General features: G+C 39.9%; 1 protein-coding gene across 1 annotated transcript in view; it reads right to left on the reverse strand.

The window, feature by feature from the left end:
- Positions 1-25,311, reverse strand: part of Zdhhc2 (zinc finger DHHC-type palmitoyltransferase 2) — a 51,310-nt gene that overhangs the window by 18,565 nt on the left and 7,434 nt on the right. The window contains exons 2-6 of the mRNA XM_041644484.1: positions 12,435-12,461; positions 11,090-11,184; positions 3,828-3,948; positions 1,364-1,433; positions 632-664 (exon numbers count right to left, since the gene is read on the reverse strand). Coding sequence (XP_041500418.1) covers positions 632-664; positions 1,364-1,433; positions 3,828-3,948; positions 11,090-11,184; positions 12,435-12,461 — 346 coding nt within the window. The remainder of the gene's footprint in view (positions 1-631; positions 665-1,363; positions 1,434-3,827; positions 3,949-11,089; positions 11,185-12,434; positions 12,462-25,311) is intronic.

Raw genomic sequence — 25,311 nt, forward strand, 5'->3', positions numbered from 1 at the left:
ACCCAGAAAGACAATTATCACATGTACTCACTCATAGGTGGTTTTAAAACGTAAAGCAAAGAAAACCAGCCTACAAATCACAATCCCAGAGAACTTAGACCACAATGAGGACACTAAGAGAGACAAACATGGATCTAATCTACATGGGAAGTAGAAATAGACAAGATCTCATGAGTGAATTGGGAGCATAGGGTCCTTGGAAGAGGGTAGAAGGGGAAAGGAGAGGCGGGGAAAAATGTATCACTCAATAAAAATCAATTTTAAAAAGTTATTTTAACATCTATTGAGGAATTATTAATTAATGTAATACATATAATTAATGTATAAATATTTACATTTCTGGAAAGCATTTTAGTGCATCTGTGTTTATATATGTGCAGAAAAGAATACTCTTTGTACAGGGAAAACATGTAAAATTAACTTTCAGGTTATTAATGTACTCGTTTTAAAATTACTTAGTGGAAATGCTGCCAAATGAAGGCTCCCTGAAGTTAAGTAAATACTAGAACTAAACCTGGAAGTGCCTCTAGGACTAGGTGACTGATTAATGCAAAGGTTTGTAAAAAGTGATTCAGTTTGTGCTAAGTTAAAGTTAATAATTGATTCAAACTTGTTTTAAGTTCATACTCACCATGGGCAATGATGATCCATCTTCAAAATACATCTAAAAATATCCAAAAAAATAAAACACGACACCTTATGATGTCCATTATAAAAAGAAAATCGAAAACATTTCTAACAGTTGTGATATGTAAAATATTACACAGTTACTTATTTAAAAATAAAAACCAGTAAGAGCAGACATTCTCATCTAAAACAGATACTATAGCTGATTCTAGTTGTAACAGAATAATGAAACACCAAAATGTACATTCCTTAAGATACAGTTTCTTTTTAAAGACTGTTATTGGTACGAGACTACTTTGCATTACAATGTGGAAAATATTCATAGATTTACACAAACTTTATATAAAATTTGCTCCTTAGTATCAATCTTTAGGACATGTCTTTCTGTGTCTGTCACATATTAAGTAGACAACAAGATCTAAGCCTATGAAGTCAATCAAGGTGTCTCTCTAAAGATGGAAAACACCCACAGAAGTAACATTTGCTAAGGTTGAGCTTGCCAAGTAAAACTTGCTAAAAATGTGCCTGTTACGTCACCATGAGCCTGGGGGAAAAGGCATTAATTGCAACCATAAGCTACACTGCAGTTAATGCAAGGACTAACTCCACTCATGTATCCAAACAGTGCCCTAAACAGCTTGACCATGGGCTGTAGTGATAATCGGGAAAGCAGTAATGCCATACTGAAAACACGACCCCAAGCATGTAGACGTTTGAGAAGCAAAAGTTTCCTTACTTATCACAGACGGAACAGTGATGGCAGCGGTCAGGTTTTATAAGTTGGCATCTGTCACAATACCGGATTGCTAGGAACAAAAAGTTCACTTAGTCTTAATAAGTCACTGAAAATACAGCTAAATGACTTTTTTTATCTTCACTCAGGACTTAAACTCTAAAAAGGATACTGAATTTAAATTTGACTTAAAAAAATGATATTCATCCCAGTTTAACGACAGAGAATGAAAATACTTGCTTAGAGACAGGCTTCCCTGAGAGACTGTTCAGGAACAAAAGTCCTCTTGGAAAATCTGTCTGGGAGTTAGTTCTCTGTCATCAGTAGTTATGGTATGGCTCTCAAGGGGAAAGGTGTGTTCGTTTCTACTGGTCAACAGAAAGTCTTCCTCAGCTAAATCAATTTATTCCTGTGCATAACTGAGTTGGAACACAGCACAAAGATGTAGTCTAGAATGTGCAAACACACCCTAAAGGTTCCATCAATTAGAAAAGGTCTCACATCTCTGCTGATTCTGATACAAGGTTAGAAGGAAGTACTATAAGAAGCATTTCAAACACAGGATTTTGGTTCTTGCATGTAACGATGGCACCTTTTCTTCAATAGTACAGAGAGCACAATCTACCTGAATGGCTGAATTGGAGATGCTATTTCTCTACACACACCTCACAGGATGCACTAGATTGCAGGAAACAGTGAAAACTGTGTTAGACGTAGATTCAATACGATTCTAATGTGAACTCAAAGCAAATGAAAATTATCTAGGAATATTAATGAGGCGTTTTATATTTCTTGCATGCTAAATCTTTGAAAGCATTTGTGTATCTTATATTTAAGAATTCTCACCTTGGTCTAGCCATATTTTAAGGACTCGACAGACAAATGGGCTAATGGGCTATAATGGTAAGTAGAAGTTTAAAGTCACAAAACGTATCTGGGTTAAATCTTGGCAGTAATTACCTGTAGTTCATGTAGTTTTTTGTTGTTGTTTTGGATTTTTTGTTGTTGTTGATGGTGGTTTTTTTTTTTTTTTTGAGATAGGATTTCTCTGTGTAACAACTCTGACTGTCCTAGAACTCACTTTGTAGACCAGGCTAGCTTTGAACTCAAAGATCCGCCTGCCTCTGACTCCAGAGAGCTGGAATTAAGGGCACGAGTCACCACATCCTAGCTGTGTGTTGGTGTTTTAAGACAGTGACTTAATTAGATGTTAAATTACTTTAAAACGTAAGTGAAGTAGGCTTGCTATTAATTTAAGTTATTTATATCACAGTTTCCATAGAACCAAACATGACTGGCAAAGAAAAAAAATAAGTCAATGAAATTGACTCCTAATGCTATTCTGCTCTACTCAAATTGGTGCCTAGTTCAGTCATCATCAGAGAGGTTTCCTCCAGCAACTGATGGGGGCAGATAGAGATCCACAGCCAAACCTTAGGCGAAGAGAGAGCTCAGGTTGGAAGTCTCAACATCAGTCCCTCCCTTCAGAGTTTGGGGAACCCTTTGAAGAGGGGAAGTATGAATTGTGAATTGTGGAAGCCAGAGGGGCTGCCAACGCTTGAGTGAGCACAGCTGGGTAATCAACTAAGCAAGGCTCCTGGGGCCTCACAGAGACCAGAGCAGCAATCCAGAGCTTACATGGATCTGTGATAGGTCCTCAGTGTGTGTGTGTGTGTGTGTGTGTGTGTGTGTGTGTGTGTGTGTGTATTATGACTGTTGGTTTGAGGGAACTCCTGATAGTAGGAGTGGGGGTGTCTTTGAGTCTTTTGTATGCTCTTGGGAGCATTTTCCTCCTACCAGACTGCCTTACCCACCCTTGACATAAGGGTGTGTACCTGGTCTTATTGTATTTTGTTGTGCAGTGTTCTGTTGATGTCACTGGGAGGTCTGCTCTTTTCTGGGGAAGAAGCGGGTGGAGGAGCTGATCTAGAGGAGAGGGGAGGGGGGAACTGGGAAGAAGGAGGGAGGGGTAGCTAGGGTAGGATATATTGTATGAAAGAAGAGTAAATAAAACCTAAAATAAAAAAGATAGCAGTACCTTAATTATGTTTTTACATAGTTCACACAATTACTACTTTAGTCTTATTTTTTTTTAAAAAAAAAAACACTTGCGAAATTATTAGCTTTACATCCATTGACGACCCTGCTTCCTTAAATACAAACAGGAAGGTTTATAATTAAAACTTTAAAAGCAAAATTTTTCTACTACAGATAAAGACTTCAGCGGTCCTTACATCATCACCAAGTCACGACAAAGTAGGAGGGATGGAATCAGAGTTAGTTCTGAGCTCTCGCTGCCACCGTGTGACTCATGTTTCTGTTCTGTTGTATGGAACTGAATAGGAAGACTTAATAGCAACCCAAGAAAGAGCACAGCACTCTCCAATGAGCACTTGATGAATATGAGCATGCTTTCCAACAGCCATTACTCCTCCTTTGCGGACTGTTCCTAATCACCAGCGCTTACCTCCGGACATGGTCCGGGTAGAGATGGGAAGGTCTTTGGCTGCTCGCCTCAGAACTTCCTGATGGGCTTCTCCTCTTGGCTCTCTCTCCAGCAGTTCTTTCTCTGCATAAGAGAGATGGAACTGAGGAATAAATTTAAATTTTAATCAGTATTTTCCAAAGGAATGACAACCCATTTGTCTGCTCTATTACACTCAAAGGTACTTATCAAATATTAATGGTATATAGTACATTCAGAGAGGCTGATAGAGTTCCCCATCTGGGCATGTCTCTTAACCTCTCAAATAACTACTTTATGAATATTGAAAAAGGATATGATGATAATAATAGTAATTATACCTATTTCCATAAATGTTTTTCAAGCTTAAATGGAACAGAATGTAGGAAATAGTTTATAAAATGAATAAATCTGTCAAAATATTAGTTATATAATTGATAAGATGGCACAGTAAAAATGCAAGTCTTAGCAGATGAATTTTTCACTTGGATACAATCAGGAACAGAAGTAGAAGAAAAACAATTAGATATGCATTCTCATGTTTGAACTTAGGCGTAACTGTCACACAGGATCCCCTTTGGCACTCAAATATCTAAGTATTCATTTGATGCTTATATTGACATTTTGACTCAACCAATTGACCATACTTACTTAAGAAAAACAAAAATTTGTTTTGGCTCCTACAAGATACACATACATACAAAAGTCCCAAAGTTGGTACTGTATGAATTCCTATAAATAGGTCCAGAAGGTGTGTGCCAGATCAGGCACAGTGCTCAATCCAACACCTATCAAAGGGTAGTGGGTAAATGAATCAGGACCAGACACATCTAAACCCACTCCTGGTGATTCACCATGAACTACAATGACTGAACAAAGAAGGACTTTATCTTGGTATCTTGCTGAAAACAGCAACCACAGATTATCTTAGAGAACACATTCTCTACAAAGTTTCACAATCAAGAAGCTAAGCAGCCTCTATCTTACCAATAAGGGCAGTCATATGTGTTAAAATTATAAAGAAGGGGAATAATTAAAACAAAATACAGAACAGTTGTTTCTTCTTGGGGAGTGCAGGGGCATGCAACTGTGAAGTGTATAGCAGATAGGAAACTTAAGACTATTCTATGTATTGGCTGAATGTTTGGGCATTTTCATTAGATTATTCTTTAAATTGTACATTATATATACTTTATTTGCCAGGGTCAGGGATTGAATCTAGGCCAACATATCTGAAAGGGAAGTTTGATACAATTTTGAGCTATATTCCAGGAGGAGCTGCTAATGAAACTCTCACAGAATAGACCCAGAGTTGGGCATGGCTCTGTATCCCTGTAATCTTAACACTCAAGAGGCTGAGGCAGGAGGATTGTGAGTTTAAGACCAGCCTTGGCTACCGAGAGAGTTGCTGTCTCTAAAAAAGAAATTAAGGTGACACAAATGTCATTTATGTCATGACAGATTATTTAATAAAAATTTGATCATGACACTGGGCCCTAAACCTTTGCCCTCCCAGAAATAAACTAAAAACAGAACAAAACCAAACTTCAGCTTTCAAGCGTAGATAACTTTTACATTGGCATAACATTCTTGTGCGCATGATCTTTTGCAAGACTTAATCCTAACCTTGCAGGCCCATTAACGTAAAAACCATGCCTGGCTTTCTACTTAGATGCTTCATATTCGAACTCAGGGCCTCATGCTTACATCCCAAGCAAGCATCCTCATCTGAGCCATTTCCCTAGCTCTTCTTATTACCATTCCTAAAACTGATTTAAAACCAGGTGCTGTGAATTGCCAGTGAATTGGCTTATTAAATGACTTTTAAAAACTGTCATATACATTGATATCATCAACATTTTATGACTTTTCACCGAGTTTCCGGGTCTTTTTCGCCTCATGAGTAACTTCTAGGGTGTGTTAGACACGGAAGACCCTAGCATGTTTAATGTTCAAATTAATAAATTAATCAGAACACCCTGGACCAGCTCCAAGAAATCAAATGCATAATCTTAGTTACATAATATAGAGGTCAAAAATAGATTGCTACCTTGGAATAGGGTAGAGCTACACGATTCTCCCTTCCACCACTTCCTCTTCCAGAACATTATGGTATGCAAAGCCCTGCCAGTCCACAGATTAGAAGATGCTATCTGTACGTATCTGAAGGTACTGAGCAACTTGGAAAGCAGAGCTGCTAACTCCTGATCTATTCTCCAACCTCCAGATGTCACAGTTCTTCATAATCCTGGTTTTGCTTCTGTTAGACTAATTTTATCTTGTTTTTAAAGAATACAGTAGATTTACTTAACAAATTGAGAAAATACTGTAAAATTTCTAACATTCCTATATAGCCCATCACTAAGTTTCTCACATTACTATCTTACAGTAGCATGGCACTTTTAGCACTTTAATAAAAATAATATTGATACACTATTGACTAAAGTGCCTAACATAAAGCTCAGCATAGTCAGATTTTCTGTTTTGGAATATCTTTTTCTACTCTGATATTTCTACTCCATACATCTGCATAATATGGGATTATGGAAATAAAGTATTTTCAATCGCCATACGCCCTCAGCTTCGTTTTAGCCTTGGGGGGTGTCTCAGATTTTCCTTCATCATTCATGTTTTCCTTTTCTTGTTTCTTCTTATCCCCATGTAGTTGTGAGTAGTATTAGTATTGAATAGAGGGCCATTTAATTGCAATGTTTCTGATATTCGTCTCCTGATACAACTGAGGGTTATGGATCGTTAAGGAGAAAACTGATACTGGCATCGATGGACCTACCAAGCTGGCCTCAATCACATAGTTAAGGGAGGGTATAAATTTGTGTTTGTTTGTTTAAGGTTTAGTTTGTGTAGATGGATGTTTCCCCTGCAGGCACGCACATGTAGCACGTGTCTGTCTGATGCTCTCAGAGCTTGGAGAATAGCACCATAGCCCCTGGAACTGGAGTTATGGTTGATTGCAAGTTGCCAGATGGATGCTGGAAACTGAGCCCAGGTCCTCTTGAAGAACAAGTGCTTCTCCCCATTACACCATCTCTCCAGCACAAGGGAGCTTTCCATCAGGGGTTTCTAGTGTCCAGTTCCTTGGTAAAGTTGGGTTCAATTTTAACCATAAACACAAAGAGAAAAATCATTATTTATATCTTAAAAACTCACATAAATACATTTTCCTGTCTGTTGGTTATGTTTGATGTAGGGGATACACACGCACATGTGGTGATATTTTATTTGTGTTTTAAATAATAAAGCTTGCCTGAAGATCAGAGTGCAGAGCTAAGCCACTGAAGGCCAGGCAGTGGTGGCACCCACTTTATTCCCAAGACTCTGGAGATAGAGGCAGATGGATATATGTTAGTTCAAAGCCATCCCGGGCTACACAAAATTGAGCCAGTCTAAAAGAGAAAAAGAGCTCACACAAAGGTACTCCCAGCACTTGGGATCACATGCCTTTAATCCCAGCAACAGGGAGGTGGAGACAGGCATGATAGAGCTGGGCAGAGAGAGGAATATAAGGCAGGAGGAGACAGGGGCTCAGTGCAGTCTGACACAGTCGGTCTGAAGAGGCAGTCTGAGGCTGGATGGCCCCCTTGGGTCTGAGCATTGGTAGAGGTAAGAACTCTAGTGGCTGGTCACTCTACTTCTCTGACCTCTCAGTTTTCACCCCCTAATCTCTGGCTTCTGGTTTTTATTATTAAGATCAACTAGAATTCATGCTATAGCTGTGCAGACAGGAGTGCTATGACAGAATGGAAAAAGGAATCTAAAGCAGGAGGAAACGTAGCTCCTTGCATTCTGAGGCAGCAGTCTGAGGCAGTCTGAGGACACAGTCTGAGTATTCAAAGAGACAGGATTGCCCCTTCAGTAGGAAGATTCAGTATAGGTCAGAGGTCTCTTTAGTGACTGGTTGCTCTACTTCTCTGATCTTCAGCATTAACTTCTATATCTGACTCTAGGTTTTTATTACTAATATCAATTAGAGTTTGTGTAACACACACACACACACACACACATTTGTTTGCCCACTAAGTTGCTAACAGAGTTTTCATAAAAATGCCAAGAGTCTGATATAATTGGTAGTATTGAAAGTTACTTCAGTCCCTTCTGGGTAGCAATTTGATAAGCAACTGAAATTTTTTTGATCTAGTAATTCTACATCCAAGAATTTTTTATTAAAAATAATTTAAAATATAGGTAAAATTCTACATACATACTCACTAACATCTGTACCATATATAATATGCAACTGGGTTCAGCCATAGAATTTAAATTTAAAATTGGGGTATCTTTACATCAGCCATTACATAGTTCAAGGAGGATATTATACTGCTGTGAAAATTAGCAATATGGGCTGGAGGGATGGCTCAGTGGTTAAGAGCACTTTCTGCTCTCGTAGAGGACCCAAGTTCAGTTCTTAGCATCCATGCCAACTGGCTCAGAAGCACCTCTAACTCCAGTTCCTGACACCCTCTTCTGGCCTCTGAGGGTAACTGCACACACACACACACACACACACACACACACACACACTCACACGGTTTTGTGTAAAACAATTATCCAGCAAAGTCCCACCCAGTTTTAAATTCATTGTGATTCATTTCTACACTTATCCTAGGAGGGTTGCTGTTTTATATGGTATAGGTAGGGAAACCCTCCACGTGATACCGCAAATATGTAAATGAGAGATTATACCCTCTTGGCTCAGAGTGGCAGCAGGAGAGGGCATGAGCTCACAATGAAGGCATCTGCTAAAGTTATAGCCTGAAGATACTAACTGTATCTCGGATGGAGGAGGAAGAAGAGTCAAGGATAACTCTAAAGCTTTGGTTTGAAGAATGGAAGATGTAACTGCCATTTGTGAGATGGAACCGCTTTAAAAATATGATTAGAAAGTGAGCAGGAGATCCAAATGTTTTCAGATATGTTGAATTTGAAATTTTTGTCAGATGTCAGAGAGGTAGTTTTAGATGTGTCTGAAGTTCTGGAGAGCGGTCTGGGCTACTGTATTAATGAGAGTTTACCAATGGCAGACTATATGAAATTATAAAATTAAATAGGATCTCCAATGCAGATATATAGAAAAAGAGGTCTAGAAAGTGAACTCTGGGATAATCCCATGCTTGAGAATTTCAAGAGAGATAACTGTGTCTGGTACAAATACAAACAATAATTTTTTAACGAGAAAATGGAAATAATATTATAAAAAAAATACTGAAATGGCACATTCAGGAAGTTGCATGAGTTAAGAGTTACAGGAACATAACACAGGAAGTCAGAAACCTAGACAAGGATTATTGTTGCCAGGCAAGGGAGACCAGACTTTACCATGTGGCAGTATATACAGTCACAGAACAGACACATGCAGTGGATTAAAATGTTAAATTTCTCTTTAGATGGAACACTCTAGCTTCAAGGTGGAAGATAAATTTTTGCAGGGTTCTGGGAAGGGGGTGTAAGTAAGACTTAAAACCATGAAGATGTACAGCATGCCTGATGATGGATCTGATTGAGATGGTAAGAGGGAGGGATCAAGAAAGAGAAGTAGGGGGTAGGGAGGAATTGAGGAGACACCAAGAAAAAGAGAGTCACAGACAGAAACAGTGAGACAGAGGACAGAGACACATGCACAGGGGTAGAGACAGACAGACAGAGAGAGACATGCAGAGACAGAAAGAGTGAAGAAGAGATAGACAGAGTGAGAGACAGCGATAGAGACATGGACAGACAGACCCCAGGCTCCAGGCCTCCACGACGCTTACATTTAAGAAACAGACATGCTATGGTTTAGGGAATGACAGAGCAGTGCTCTCTGTATATGAAGTGTCACTGGCCTGCCCAAAGCGGAATGTCTGACAGAGCGAAACATACATTTAAGCTCTCAGAAGAAATCAGAACTGGGAAAAGATGTGAGAGTTATCAACGGAGAGGTGGTTGGTATCCACCTGAGTGGATGACATCACTCACCCGATTGATAGAAGTCAGCATTTTTTTTTCAGACCTACCCAAAAGCCAAGACATGTGTGAGAGAGATTATGAGCAAGAAGTGAACACTATATGAGGGAGGAAAAATACATAGAAAAGGAGAAAGAAGTACAAAGAGAAAGAAAAGATGGTCCACAAAGCACTATAGTCTACACATACCATTATTTCTGTGCAAACATGTGGGTTGGTTTTAACACATTTTCCAGGCTGAAAGCATTGGCTTCTATGGTCACAGGTTCAAGTCAAACTGATTGCTTTAGGGAACAATTTACAGTGCTGTGGCTTCTTTATAGCTTGGCCTACTAAAAATATGCAATGAACAACAATGTTTATTTAAATTCAACAAACATATACTGCAGCAAATGCCAAGAGCAAAGGCGTGGAAGATACCATCCCTTGCTCTTACCCAAACGAGAGACCCAGAAATGAACAGCACGATATATTCAAAAACGCAGTTTTAATTTAGTCATATGCTACTACTTAAAAGCCTCTGTAGTAGTAAAGATTGCTAGTGTTCTCCCAATAACCACTCCTCTCTTCAGTGGCTGACATGATCACTGAGAATAATATTCCCAGACGTCCATGTGAGATGTGCCATAATGAAGTCATCTAAATGCAAGTGGAAATGGAATCAATAACTTGAAGAAAATGTCACTGAGGGAAAGGGCACCTCTGTCCTACTGTCTATGGCCTGCTGGCTATAATGTATTCATAACGTCTGGAATTAGAGCTACATCTGCAGCCAAGCAGTGGTCTATGGAATCAAAACAGAACAATAAGAAGGAGTCTGTGTGTGTAAAAGTTGTGGACTAGCTACAGATTTCTTGAATACAGAGAAAATGAGTTAAGCAATTGATTGTTGCTATTCCTGGTGATTGCCAGACAACTAATATGTATTTAGTATAATAATTAGTATGGAATTACAATAAATTGTCCATCATCTATGTATGTATGTATGTATGTATGTATGTATGTATGTATCTATCTATCTATCTATCTATCTCACCTATCTTTTATTGATCTATCTGGATACACAACTCTAACATAGAAAAGAATGTATATAAGATTTGATTGAATAACTCTACCATATGCAAAAGTAAGTACTTAGTGAAAATCCCAAGTGTTTATTTATGCATATGCAGATTTTTTAAAACCCAAAAATATCACCATATTCAATAGTTTGTAACAACTGATGAAAAGAAGTCAATTCATTTTCAGAAGTCAGCATTACTGATTGCTATCTTCAAGATAACTTTGCTATTGCTTTAACTTACTTCTTTTGAAGGATTCATGGGCAGTGTAAAAATGGTTTTCCAGTATGACCAGACAAACATTGCAAAGAGTAGATGATAAGCCATGAGGCACACAACTAAAACGAGAGAAACATAATCATCACTGTAATATGTGAAATTTTGCTCCAATCATGGTATTCACAAACTATTCAAATTAACAATGATATACTGTAAACAGTATTTAGATCATATTCAAATAAGTGCAACTCTTGAATAAATACCTGAAGTCAAGATATTTTAACATCTCTAAATGTATCATTACATCTATATCCACTGACTAGAACCTCCCCATCACTCCATAGGCCAATCTTTTTGCAAACTGGCGAATCAGATTTTTTTCTATGCTGTAGAAATGGGACAGTTATATAAGAGTAAACCCAATATTAACCAAATGTTCGGACTTCCAGGCTTCATGAACTTTGCTTACTGAGAGGCAGAGAAAGCAGTTCCCATCTGAGAAGCCGCTTGCCCGTTTGCTTAGCTCTGGTTGACACTGGTGGCTCTCCTGGTTATAACAAGAACATGTAAACAGGGACCATCTGGAGGAAGTGATTTCTGCCTGTGGGGGTTCTAATGCTTGATTTAGTACACAGGACAACTGTTAGGAAAAGCATCCTGAGTCTATTTGTTTGATAATATAAACACACTTTGTATGTTCTTTTAAAAGCTTGAAGTACTACACAAATTTAAAATCATAATTTCATCCTACTGAAAACAATTCCATCTGAATAATACATTAGCGTAGTTCTGAAGTAAACAATTGCAGAAAAATGTGCCAAATGAGAATATAGACATGTCTGAGGGCTGGGGCTGCATAGCAGTGGTAGACTTCTTTTCTAGATGGCACCAGGTCTCTACTGCCAACAAAAACTAAACAAATAAATAAGCAGAATATGACATGTATTATGTTTTAAATTTTCACTAAAAATTTTCAATTTTTCCTAAAGAATTATGATATTTATACCTGTGGATTCATTTACAATTTGGATTATGTAATATGGAACTTAAATCAGCATAACACAAGCAGAGGCAAGATTTCATATGCTCTGCAGGTAGATAGCTTAGTTATGAAGTAGTTCAAGCTGGAACAGGAGGTCGTTCATATCCTTGGATCTTGGAGCATTAAGAATCTTCGAAACAGTTATGGCCATTATACAGTATTTGTGAGAGAATTTAGTTTGGGAAATTAAAAAAAATGATATGCCATTAACTCTATCATATTACCATATTGTCAAGATATAATTTTTAAGCCCAACCAAATATAATGGATACATTTTTTTAAAACTATTCTTAAGATATTATCTCTGCAACCATCATAATATTTTACCTTGTTCACCAATGTTCTCCATGGATACTAGAAATAGAAAAAAAAAAAAAGGTCATAGGTTATGTGAAGTTCATGTAAACCGAAGGCCCTGAAGACAAAAAAGACATTAAAATGGACTGATAATTTGGCTTCCCTTCAAACTAACATTCTTTAAATATTTGTTCAGCTTTATGTAGAGGTGAGCGCTGTGGATGGAGGGTAGAGAGGTGGGACTGGCAGCCACAGTCAGCCATGCTTCAATGGTGCGCCTGAAGTAGCAAGGCTGTGCTCCTCAAGTGTGGCCCTTGTGGGCCTCCGTAGATTGGCGTATTGACCTTCAACTATAGAGTTCAGGTCAAAAACCGTGTTCTCCAGGCCCAGTACGTTTCCTGAGATATTTATTCATATTTATGACTGAGCCACGGTCTCGTCAATTCTCAGCAAAGAACCAAATGTCTTGAATGGAGAGCCCATATGCTCCACATTCTAACAGCAGGGATCCTCAAGCTCCTGGCTCTCATTGCTCCCTGTGCAATACTGAGCGGTCCAGGCAAGGCTTGGAGAACCACTAGCCCTCGGGGGCTTCCTCTGAAGATAGCAACTGGGTGAGGAGAAGCCATTGACAATGGGAAACAGGCTGGGACAGGAACCTGCATCCAGTGATCCACAGGATCTCTTTACCCCTGGTTGAATCTATTTTGCTATCCATGTGATTTTCCTAAGTTAGTAAGAATGTCTTTTGGAGTTTGGGTATTTCTCAGTTGCAGCAAGAGAAGGATGTATTTTTTCTTTATCTTTTTTTCCTACTTACTCCGGAATGAAATGTCACTGCCTTAAGACATCCTGCCATCTTGGGATCACGTGACAGAGTTTTAGGGGTATCTGATCTGACCCACCACTTTCCCAACTATTTTTAGAGCCTCAGAGCCCACAGCTTTAGGGAACAGCCTGCCACATTACTGAATGGCTCTAAGAATTTAAAAATTCATATGCATGTAGTGTGCTGAATTGTGTTCGTGCATGGCTTTGAACTGTGGCATCTAGATTTCTGATAAATAAAACAATAAATAAGAAACAAAATGACAAAATCTCACATATCTAACATTGTACTTTGTCAAATGTTTCTCTCAGGTCAAATATACTATATCCACCACCTGCTTCGGAGATTCAGTGAGGAAATGGACGTCACAACGAGTTGTGGCGTTTCTAATTAAATTCTAAGTTGTTAGCAAGCTCGTAAGACTTTTTTTGTAAGCTGTTTGCAAGCCAAATAACATATGCCTGTCTGGCTTATACTGGAGATGAGAAAAGACAGCTCAGTCGTGAAAGTGCTTGCTTTAGAAGCATGGGCCCTTGAGTTCAGTCCCCAGCATTCACGTTAAAAAAAAAATAAATAAAAGCCAGGATGTGCTTGTAAATTCAAATTCAGTCCTGGGGAGGCAGAGACTTAAGATAGACAGCTCATGAAGAATAATGTCAGAGGTTATCCTCTGGCCTCTCGACACACACCTGCACACATGTGCACACACATGAATGAACACGTATCCACATATACAACACCATATACCCATAACCACACACACCACGGACACACACATATCCCATGTACATACATGCACACATGCATGGAAACAAGTCTCCTAGCTTCTCGAACCTGCCGTGTAAGTTTGTTTACAGATGAGAGTCTAATCAGCTGTTGATCTTCTCAGACTCCCTGGGGAGTTTATCTGACAGCATAGGAAAGATTCAAGGCCAGATTGTTCTTTGTGTCTGATGAGCACAGGAAGCCAGGCATTTTCCCCTAGGCCCCTACTTCCCTGCCCTCCCTCCCAAGGACTCCAAACTGATTGTAACCCTTTCCTATTCTCATTTGGAACTAAACCAAGGCCACACAAAAGCAATTTGGATCCACGCGTGAGTCTACCTTCTGAGTGACCTTAATGACCGTTCCAGAGGTACTGGGGCTGTAAAGAGTTCTACTTGCTAACATGTGACTGCTGTGCTCAGATCGGGAAATGGTAAAACAAAGAGACATTCAGCAAAATAAGCACAGCTTGTGTGAGCCGATAATCTCTCTGTCCTGGAACAGCAATCCATTAAATGGATAATCTAATATCTCTAATTACATTATTTGTTAGCTTCACAGACAAAGTTTTAGTTGTATCTTTTTAAAAGCTATTTTTTTTTTGCCATTTTGCCATTTTTTTGCCATTTATAGATTTTTCAAAATCTACAAATACTCTTTTATAATCAAACAAGTTATACATAGAGCCACACTTAGAGGAGATTTGCTAACATTTATACAATGAGATGTAACAGCCCCCAAAGGCCGTTTTCAATTACATCAATATTATAGAGCTATCAAATTTCTTACAGCCATGAATCTTTTTAAATTTAATCAACATCAACATCAAAGGTCAAAGGAAAGACTACTGTCATAAAACTGGGTCTCTCGGCAGAAAGGAGGCTGAGGCAGGAGGTTAGACAGTTCAAGGCTAGTCTGGGCAGAATAGTGCAACCTTGTCTTAGAGGCAGCTCACTGCTACATGGAGCAGGTGACTAGCGTATACAGGTCCTGGCTCAATATCTAGCACCAAAAACGAGGAAGCAAAGCAAAAATGTGTTTTAGTACTGGTTTCCCTTATAACAGGTGAGGATTAGTATTGTTGTAAAAATATAAGCATGGATTTTCTTTATCTATTCTTAGTGAATTGCGACTTTCTTATGGTCAATGGTCTATTTACGTTTTGTTTATTGAGACCCTCTAGTACGCTCCTAGAAGTGATCTCATATGTGTCTTCCTTATGTTACAAGTAAAGTTGTGAATAACCAGCTTCAAAGGGAAACACTACTGATTAAACACCAGTATCCAAACTAGGGACATCATACATCACTGGTTAAACACCATACTCAACCTAAGGACAAAACTTACACCACTGGTTAAACACCAGTACTCAACCTAGAGGCAAAGCTTATTCACATATATCAGGAACACACTGATTTATTTTTATGAAAGAAATGAATGCCTTTTCCAGCGTATTTTCCCAATTGTTACATTAGTGCCTCATCTTGAAAATTTTGATTTAATGTCAGAGCTATCATATTTTAAAATGTCTTTTCTCACTGTGTAAGGATATGTAAAATATATTATTTTCAACCATAGCTAATTTTAATAGCTATTTAAGAAAAGCCACTCCTTGACTTTGGATACTTTTCTAATAATATGTATTAGGTAACTAAAATATATGAGAAATATAAATTAATTTTTGAAAATATGAGTGGTAATGGAGTATAATTTGGTTACTTATAGCAACATAAGACTTAAGCAGTATGCCTGGAGAGATGGCATAGAAGTTAAGGACACAGTACACAGCTGGGCTGTGCTTTGTGACATTAATAATATAATTAAATACTATTGCATTAAAACTCAAAAGCCATATTAAAACCAAATAGTTACCTCTGGAAGATGTATTATAAATATGCTCAATACAACTATTTAATTCATTGAAGTTTTTATTTTACTTTTTCTTGTGTGTGTGTGTATGCATGTGTGTGTCTGTGTGTACGTGTGTATGTGCACGCGTGTGTGTATGTGTGTGCAGAACTGTGGAGGCCAGACAAGGGCATTGGCTTACAGATACTTACACAATTAAATCAATAATGACAAAATGGTACTGATCCTTAACACAGGTAATGAGACAAAACCACACTTTAGTCTTGATGGGGCACTTAGCATGATACTTGTGAGGATGCTTCCTGAAAGCGAGAAGGTTTATTTTGGATCTAACACTTTAACTGAATGAACACAAACTCATTTTGTTTTTAATGTGAAACAAAGACAATTATACCTACATTCTCCTCATATAAGACAAATATAATTTGTTTGGGGTGGAAGGATAACAGCACTACTATTATTACATTAAAATGTTTTCTATTTATACTTCTGGGGAACAATCAAGACATATGCAATAGCAACCACGGTGGGCTACGTTCATAGTGCATTTGTCTAATTTTGTCTGAAGTAAGTACAATTTCTTCCTGGTCCATGTCCTGCAATGATCTGTCTTTCCCTAGAGACTTCCACTCCTCTGTTATGCCTCCAGGACTTAAAACCCTCCCCTGGCTAATTGTGTTACAGGAATCACAGCCCTTTATTGGCATGGATGGGATGCAGAAAGAAACAGAGAGGGAACAACACATTATCACCATAGTTACTAAATGCTTCCTGTGTACTGAGAGGGAAACCAAGCACTCCATGGCACCTTAGACCCCATCGGACTGCAAGGCTAGGAGTTCAGGGTTCAGGTCTAGTTTCTGATTACCCCACTACTTAGGCTTCCTTCCTGTCTCTAGCTGTCATTATGATGTCGTTTTTTGTTTGTTTGTTTGTGTTTTATAAGAAAACTGATTTTTAGCAATTATCCAAACCATCCCCCCCCCCCAAGATTAGATGAAATTGAAAAGAAAATGTATTACATCACACTCCACCTTGGGCAACGATACAGAACAAGCTAAGCTGGGATTGGGTGGACTTTTCTGAGAATGTCCCACTGTGCTGCCCCGCTGTGTCCTCCCCGCTGTGTCTGCCCTCTCACTCATTTCCCTGAGTAGCTGAGGTCACAGGATGATGCCAACATGTCCAGCATGGTGAGCTGTCCCATATTTCTTACCCTAGCCCTCCTTTCCTCATCTGCAAAAATTACAGTCCATTCCTTTATCAGAGATGTCCTCACAAAGTAGCAAACAATGGGGTTCTTAAACAAAGGAGGCAAGAAAATCAAAAGTAACATGTGGACAAGGTTGGTGGCCACAAAAGCCTCTCTCTTTGGGTTACAATGGCCACCATCTCTCTATGTCTTCACAATGTCTTCCCTCTGTTACACTCTGCTTTCAAATTCTCTCTCTCTCTCTCTCTCTCTCTCTCTCTCTCTCTGTGAGTAAATAATGTAATATATACAAGAACAAGATTCCCAGCGTCAGCGAGCTGTGCGGACTTTGGTGAGACTGCATACCCCAATGGCCTCCATTTTCTACACGTGGCTACAGCTCAAGTTCAAACAATCGTGGAACCTTTTCAGTTCCAACTCTCTTCCTTCTCAGTTTCAAATGCTTTTCTTTAGGCAAAAACCAGAGAGGCTGTGAGAAATTTCTTTGAACCATGGACTGTGGTGGATTCTGGACTCTTGCCAGGTCTAGCTAGTTCCCATGTGATGAGCTGTCCGCCATCAAAGAGAAGGTCAGGAGGAATCTATAGCTTAGGATGTTTCCTTCATTAGAACCTAGTTCTAATGACCATGCTGCAGGTGTTGCCCAGTGGAACTTCTCATCATCTTCTTACCCATGTTTACATGGATATGTTGCCTTGGCTACTTTTCTCTTGCTGTCAGAAAATACCATGATCCAGACAACTCATAGGAAAAAAAAGAGTTTATGGGGGGTTACAGTTTCAGAGGGTGAGTCTGTGCCCAACACGGTGGGGAGCATGGCAGCAGGCCATCAGGCATGGGACTGAACAGGAGTTGAGAGCTTAGATCCTGATACACATACACAAGGCAGAGAGACCAACTGGGAATGGCTCTGGACTTTGGAAACCTCAAAGTCTTCAATGATATACCTCCTCCAATAAAGCCACACCCCCTCCAACAAGGCCACACCCCTCCAACAAGGCCACACCCCCTAGTCCTCCTTAAACAGTTCCACCAACTGGGGACCAAGTAGTTAAACCTATGAGTCTGTGGGGTCCATTCTCATTTAAACCACCACACATTTATGTTGTTAAGAAGCTACTTGTATTTTAATTATTTTATCATGTTTGAAATATATATAAACAGGTAGAAACAATTTTTGTCATATATCTTCTTCATGTCATCACATCAATTTTTCATTACATGGTGTGGTGACAATTATCACAGAGGACAGAGATATTATTATTATTATTATTTTTGATTTTTTGAGACAGGGTTTCTCCATAGCTTTTGGTTCCTGTCCTGGAACTAGCTCTTGTAGACCAGGCTGGCCTCAAACTCACAGAGATCCGCCTGCCTCTGCCTCCTGAGCTGGGATTAAAGGCGTGCACCACCACCGCCTGGCTCAGAGATATTATTTTTCTTTCTCACTACCAAACATCAGCATTTTATACATTAAGAGGATCAAGCAATGCTTCTCTAAAGAAACACACAACTCCCTAAAACTATAATAAAAGTGGAGCATTTATCTTATGACCAAAGAAAGCACACAACCTTCTTTAAAATTACATCAATATTTCTAGGTCCGTAAAAGCTATTTGACACGAGGCGGCACTTCACAGCACCCCAGAGAAAGGAACTATGCAAGGCTAGAACACTAACTGCTGTGTTCACGGTTCTCACAGGAACAGATTTTACAAGGCTGCACTTGAAGAGATACAGTAACGTGTGAGCCAACCATGGCACCCTCAGAACTGCCACAGGTATAGTGCTGGCTCACAGTGGTCACTGAGTCACAGCTTCTGCAGAACGTCGAGGGAATCGGGTTGAGGTCTAGCTTGATGTGCAGATCGGGATCACTAGGAATAGTGATTGCCTTTGGAAACCCCAGTCACATGGTCACAAAGTCCTTACACATCCTTCTTGTGTGTGTGTGGGGGGGGGGGGCTTGCATTCTATGATCTTTCTTTTGTTCCAGCTTTCACTACACAACGTCTGTCCCTTCTTAATTATAACAGATAGATTCATTCCCATACGAATCATTTCCCAGAGCATAGCACAAACTACCTGGCAGGGACTGCTGTAAACAACGAACATTGACTTGAAGCCAGAGCGGGTCTTGCATCATCCAGGCAACTCGCGGACGATGAACTGAATAGATTCCTTAATATAAATGGGAAGCTATGAAATTGCTTCATTTCATTGCAGTCAGCAATATGTGAACTGAATTCCTTCTTCTGCTCATGGTGAGAGAGCTCATCTCACTTTTCCTGCTGGGATAGATATTCACTTTGGGTTTCTAGAACCATTCCCAGGTCTTCCATCTGCAAGCACTATAGAAAGTTTGTCGTTCATTCATGAATTCTGTTCAGTCCTTGGACTAGGTCATAATTCATGTCCACAGTATTAATTCAAAGCACACTGATGCCCACACTTTTCTCCACCAACTCATGATCACCCACTGTCATGGTAAGCCGGCAGCCATTAAGTTTTCTGCCCCAAGCCTGGTGACCAGCATTCTCGTGAGGGCCCACACCCAGGCTTGAAGGCTTCCTCATAGTTGAAGTGTGTCTGTTCACAATTCCCCGCCCAAGAACTTGCTGCTGAACCATGAAGCGGCAAGAGAAGAAAATGCTGACAACTTTTACGGATACCCCTAGAGACGTTTACACTTGGACACCTATTATAAGCACCTCTAAAATAATTTTCCACTAAAATTACATTCTTTGGAAAACTGTACAGTGACCCTCAAAAAAGCAGCAGAGAGTGACCATATTATTCAGGAATTCTATTCCTAGGTAGCCCAAAGGAACTTAAACCAAGGATCCAAATAGGTGTTTGTACGCACTGTTGAAGGCAGCATTACTCATAATAGCTAAAACAGGCGGAAACAACTTAGCCTACTGACAAACGAGAATGGGTTAATTACACATAATGGCGTATTATCCAGTCTTTATTTTATTTTATTTTTTTTTTGGTTTTTCGAGACAGGGTTTCTCTGTGGTTTTGGAGCCTGTCCTGAAACTAGCTCTTGTAGACCAGGTTGGTCTCGAACTCACAGAGATCCGCCTGCCTCTGCCTCCCGAGTGCTGGGATTAAAGGTATCCAGTCTTTAAAAATGAAATTCTGCCACATGCTCCAATAAGAACGAGCTTTGAAGACAATCAACTGATGAAGTAAGCCAGGAACAGAAGATCAAATAGTGTGTGTTTCCCCTCAGAAGAACGGTCAGATTGAATGGTGACTGGGAAGGGTGGGGCTATTATTGTTTAATAGGTGCAGAAATTCAACTTGGGAATTTATTCTAGAGATGGATGATGGTTATGGGTACAAAAATTCGAATGTACTGAATACCACTGAACTGTACACTTAGAGAAAATAGCTGTACACTTAGAGAACATAAATGGTTGATACAGTGGATTTTTATGTTCTTTAAACTTAACCACAGTAAAAACAAAACCCGCCTATTCCAGAGTCTATTTGCAACCGCAAAGTTAAGTTCATATTTAATGTTAACTGCAGTTTTCTCTCTTACCCTGGGAAGTAATCCCAGAGTGATAAACAGAGAAACACAGCCAGGCATCTCTACTGGTGAAGAGGCTCATTCATGAGTCTGCCCGGGTTCTCAGGGTCTGAGAACCAAAACAATGCCCAGGCAAAGCAGCTCCTCTCTCCCCGCCCCCATGACCTTTTCCAGTCAATAGGAAACAAATTATGTTCAGCACATTCTTACAAAGGGTTGGGGCAAGGAGAGGGAGGAATTGCAACATATTTTTAAAAGTCATTCTCAAAATCTAAATCAAGTAACCATTTCAGTACTTTTAAGGGAAGATGTAGTTGTCCGAGAACTACAAAATGAACGTGGGGGTGTCTGGTCAATGTTGGCTCAGCCAGGGTGCTTTCTGCAAAACCATTTCAGTTTATGTTTTTAGTGATTACTTTTTATAGGTCTATTGGTTCTAATAATTTACCCTATCTGAATTGTAGTTATTATTATACTAGATGCTATTATTATATTGTACTGTCCTTTGAAATTCTCAAATCACATCTACAACTGATTCACCTAATTCTTTATTATACATACTTACATTCAAAGTGCAGAAGAAAAAGATTATCTATTTGCTACCCTAAAAATATAAGTGTATAAATATATGTGAATAAATAATAGTGTGAGTTTGTTTATAAACACGAATAGTCAAATAATAAAAAGCTAATCGTCTCATGAAGGACTCTATGCTTTAAATGTCTACTTCCTCACTAGGCTCAATTAAACAAACTCAGAGAGTACCCACCATGTATTGATTCATTCCAGAAAGCTAACAGATTAAGCATTACTGTGTGTTAGCTTTTCTCACAGGATTGGGGACCACCACTATGCACGTGCCGGACAGACTGGCCACTGCCATGAAGTTCCTTTGTATCTCATTTCCGGATATTAAGAATCAAACAACCCTGCTTTGAAACATTGTTCAGATCTTTCCCTCTGCCTGAGAAACGTATCTTCTGGCATTAGTCCCTCTCTTGCCCTTCCATCTCATCTGAAATGATTTTCCTACTCTCCTACTCGACATTCTTGGTTTGTGAGGTTGTTTAGGTATTTTGGGTGGGGGACTGTGGGGCTGTTGTTGCTGTTGTTTTGGGATAGGCTCTTGCTAAATTGCCTAACCTGGCCTTTAATTTTTAATCTTCCTGCCTGTAATCCCGGGTGCTGGGATTACAGGCAGATATGCCTATATGCTGATATGCCCAGCATCCAATCCTCCCTGCCCTCCTTTTCACTTTTTGTCATGACACTATGAGTCTCTAACAGATTCCATAATCATTTATTGCTGTCTTCTCCCCAACTGAAGTGGGAGCTCAGTGTTTGTCAGGTTAACATGAGCCTAGACATATCTAGGAAGAGGAAAAAGCCTTCTTTAGGTCAGGCTGCACACACGTCTACGGGGGGCGGGGGGGGGTATGGTCTTGATTAATGATTGATGGTTGATGGCCAAGATCTCTGTGGGTGGCCCCATCCCTGTGTAGGTAGTGGCTGAGAAAGCCAGTGAAGTAAGCCAGCAAGCAGCACTCCTCTGCGCCCTCTGCTTCCTTTCTTGCCTTCAGCTCCCTCCCTTCACTTCCACCAGTGATGGACAGTTCCTGGGAATTCACAGTTCCCGGGAAGTATACATTGGAATAAAGCTTTTCCTCTCTGAGCTGTGTTTGGTCATCATGTTTTACAACAGCAATAGACCCTAAGTCAGACAAAGACCAATCAATACGTGTTTTCTGAATGGACATATTAAAACCGTTCAAAATTTATGGATGCTTGAAATGCATTCAGTCCTTGGATTTTGAAGTTGGTTATTAATGGATAAATTTCTGAGAACCTGTAATGGGGTCGATACCATTTTCCCTCCCCTGACTAACACACAGTACTGTGTTTCTTAGTTTTGAAAATGTACTTATTTCTGAAACTAATTGTATTTCATGAAGAACGTGTTATAATGAAAGCATTATTAAGTCCCTCTGGTCTCTGCCCTTCATCGTTTCCTGTTCCCTGGCCTCCCGGGAGAAGGCCTGGATAATTAGCAGTCAGGGTTAAGTACATAAATCCCTGACAGCCTCTCTTCCTAATGCCTGTCACATGGGGTTGCCACTTAGTGATAAAGCGGATCACACATTAGCCCTGTAATTCAGAGCAAGCTTGTGACTATCAGTTGGAGACTCATAAGTGAAATTGTTTTTTTTCCTCCTCTATTACTGATATCAGGCCTCTCTCATTCCAGCTCAGCCAACTGTTTCCAGCAGGCTGCCTCTCCCACTCGAGTACTACAGACATGAATTCTATGTCCTTTACAGACGGCATTGGCATACCGTCTCTGAAAACCCTGTGAAAAGTCCCTCTGCAGATGAGGCTACCCACGTCTTGGAGACTGAGATAACCAATGGGTTTCCGGAAGGAATTAGGGACATAGTCCAGGGGGTTGGGGACATAATCCAGTCTGGACGTTTTCATTTGTTTTAGTGTTGGGGAAAACCCCAGGACTCAGACATGCTAAGCACATGCACTACCACAGAGCTAAACTCCTCGTTCATAGTCTGGGTTTTAAGTCATGTCATTCCCAAAACACACAGCAAATGCAATGAAAACCCACTTTTTTCTTTTTTACAAAATGCACAAGAAACAAAAATGTAATTTTAGCTGCACACAGCAGAATAAAACAGAGAACATGTTCATTTTCTAAGGTTCCCTGAATCACAAAAGATAAAAGTTTCTTGGACCTCATTCAGATATGATCTGGGAGACTTAAAACCAATTCAAAGCCATTTTATGCTTCAACATTTTGTTTTAAAAGGCTTGTACCAAGTGGCTTTTGCCTGTGGGTTAGGGTTCTTTTATTGACAGACTTCCTGAGGGCATCCTGCTTCTCTTGGTGACACTATCAAGAAGGACATAGTGGCCATTAACATGTCACTAATTGTACAGTCCACATAGAAAAGCGTCTCAGGACACGAGCAAGGAACACAGAGCATCTCAGGACACCAGGGAGAAGCATGAGCAAGGAGCACATCCCAGCCACATCCACAGACACTTGGTTTGCATCCTTAAGTGTAATCAACAGAATATCTAAAATGAACTCCCTTCGAGTGTGTGGAGAAGGGATGACGAGTGCAGCCCGTGTTGATTCTTGCTCGAGAGTGTCTCTCAGGCAAAAATGGGTGTTGGAAGGGAGATGTGATGAGGACACTTCTGGCTGGGGGCTGAAGTGGGAGACAGGGTGGGGATGTATGGGATCAAGGTATATTGTATATGTGTGTGAAAAGTTTCAAGTAATCAGTTAAAATTGAACCTGGATTTTTTTGTCACGCTTATAAGAACTAGTACTTTAAATTCAATTTAAGAGTTACCATTAGATAAGAAGTCAAGAAAGGGCACATAACTGTCAGAAACGTGGTTGTAATTCCGAAAGGGGAATTGTCAAGAATCGTAGCTGGTTTGCCGTTATCATGTGGCTCCTAAGAAATTAAAGCAGTGGGGTGTGATAGGGAAGACAGTTATTTCTACAGTCACCATGGACCTTGTGCTGCCATCTCGGGAGACCCCTGTGCTCACCACTTTCTAACGAGCAGAAGGCTGGGAGAAGTGATACAACCGTCAAAACACATGGAATTAGTAGAATTATAAAATGTAACTTACAGGTCTCTATCTGTGTGTGTCTCTCTCTCTGTCTCTCTATCGCTCTGTCTCTGTGTGTGGGTGGGGTTGGGGGGACTGAATTCGGCTTTGCACAAGCTAGGCAAATACTCCACCATTAAGCACATCCCCAGCCCTCAATCTATCCTTCAGAGAAGAAAAATCGCAATATTTCCATAAAATAAAAAATAAAACAAACAAAACCCAATAACAAACATTTCTTTGAGAACTCATCCTAACACATAACATACATATTTATCCGAACAATTACATCTGCTTTTAAAATTTGTTTGTGTCTTAGTGGTGCCACTTTTCAGCACAAAAGTAAAAGAAAAAAATCAATACCCACCACCAAATGTTGATGGTTCACGCCTTTAATCCTAACACTTGGGAGGGAGGAAGAGGCAGGCAGATCTCAGTGAGTTCAAGGTCAGTCTGGTCTACCTAGTGAGCTCCAGGACAGCCAGGACTGTTACACAGAGAAACCTTATCTCAAAAAACAAAACAAAACAATGAGGAAATCAAAATGCCCACATTTCCTGGGCCCTCCCCACTATGGAACAAAAATCTCAGCTGTTGATATTTGTGCTTAGGCCTTTAACGTCGAGACCATCTTCACTGTAAGTGTGTCCTGGGCACAGTGGCATCTCCAGTGTGTGAGAGCTAGTTGCCAAGGCAGTGACTCCTTCCGAAGAACATTCCTCTGGCATATTGTTAACTCTGCTTCGGCCACCTTCTCTTGGCTTCTGTGAATTTGCTAAGATGTATTCTTCAGTCTTTCTGTAGGTTCGATGAATGACATTCATTAAACTCCCTGCTCAGTTTCACAGACAAAATGAGGTTGGTGTAAACGTGGTCCATGCCTGTTGTTAGCAACAAGGAAGCTAGAACCATCACGCAGAGCACAGCAGGAGCAAAAACATCTGGGCATAATCTGGCTGTGAGATATGCAGATGTAGGCAGCGTCCTAATGAGGAGGCATTATGACTGATGAGCTCAGCTTCTCATCTCCTTTATTGGCTGTCCTTTCATGCGG

This window comes from Microtus oregoni, unplaced genomic scaffold, assembly GCF_018167655.1.
Source record: "Microtus oregoni isolate MIOR12 unplaced genomic scaffold, Mior012 000096F_ref0000112, whole genome shotgun sequence".
NCBI classification, from domain to species: Eukaryota; Metazoa; Chordata; class Mammalia; order Rodentia; family Cricetidae; genus Microtus; species Microtus oregoni.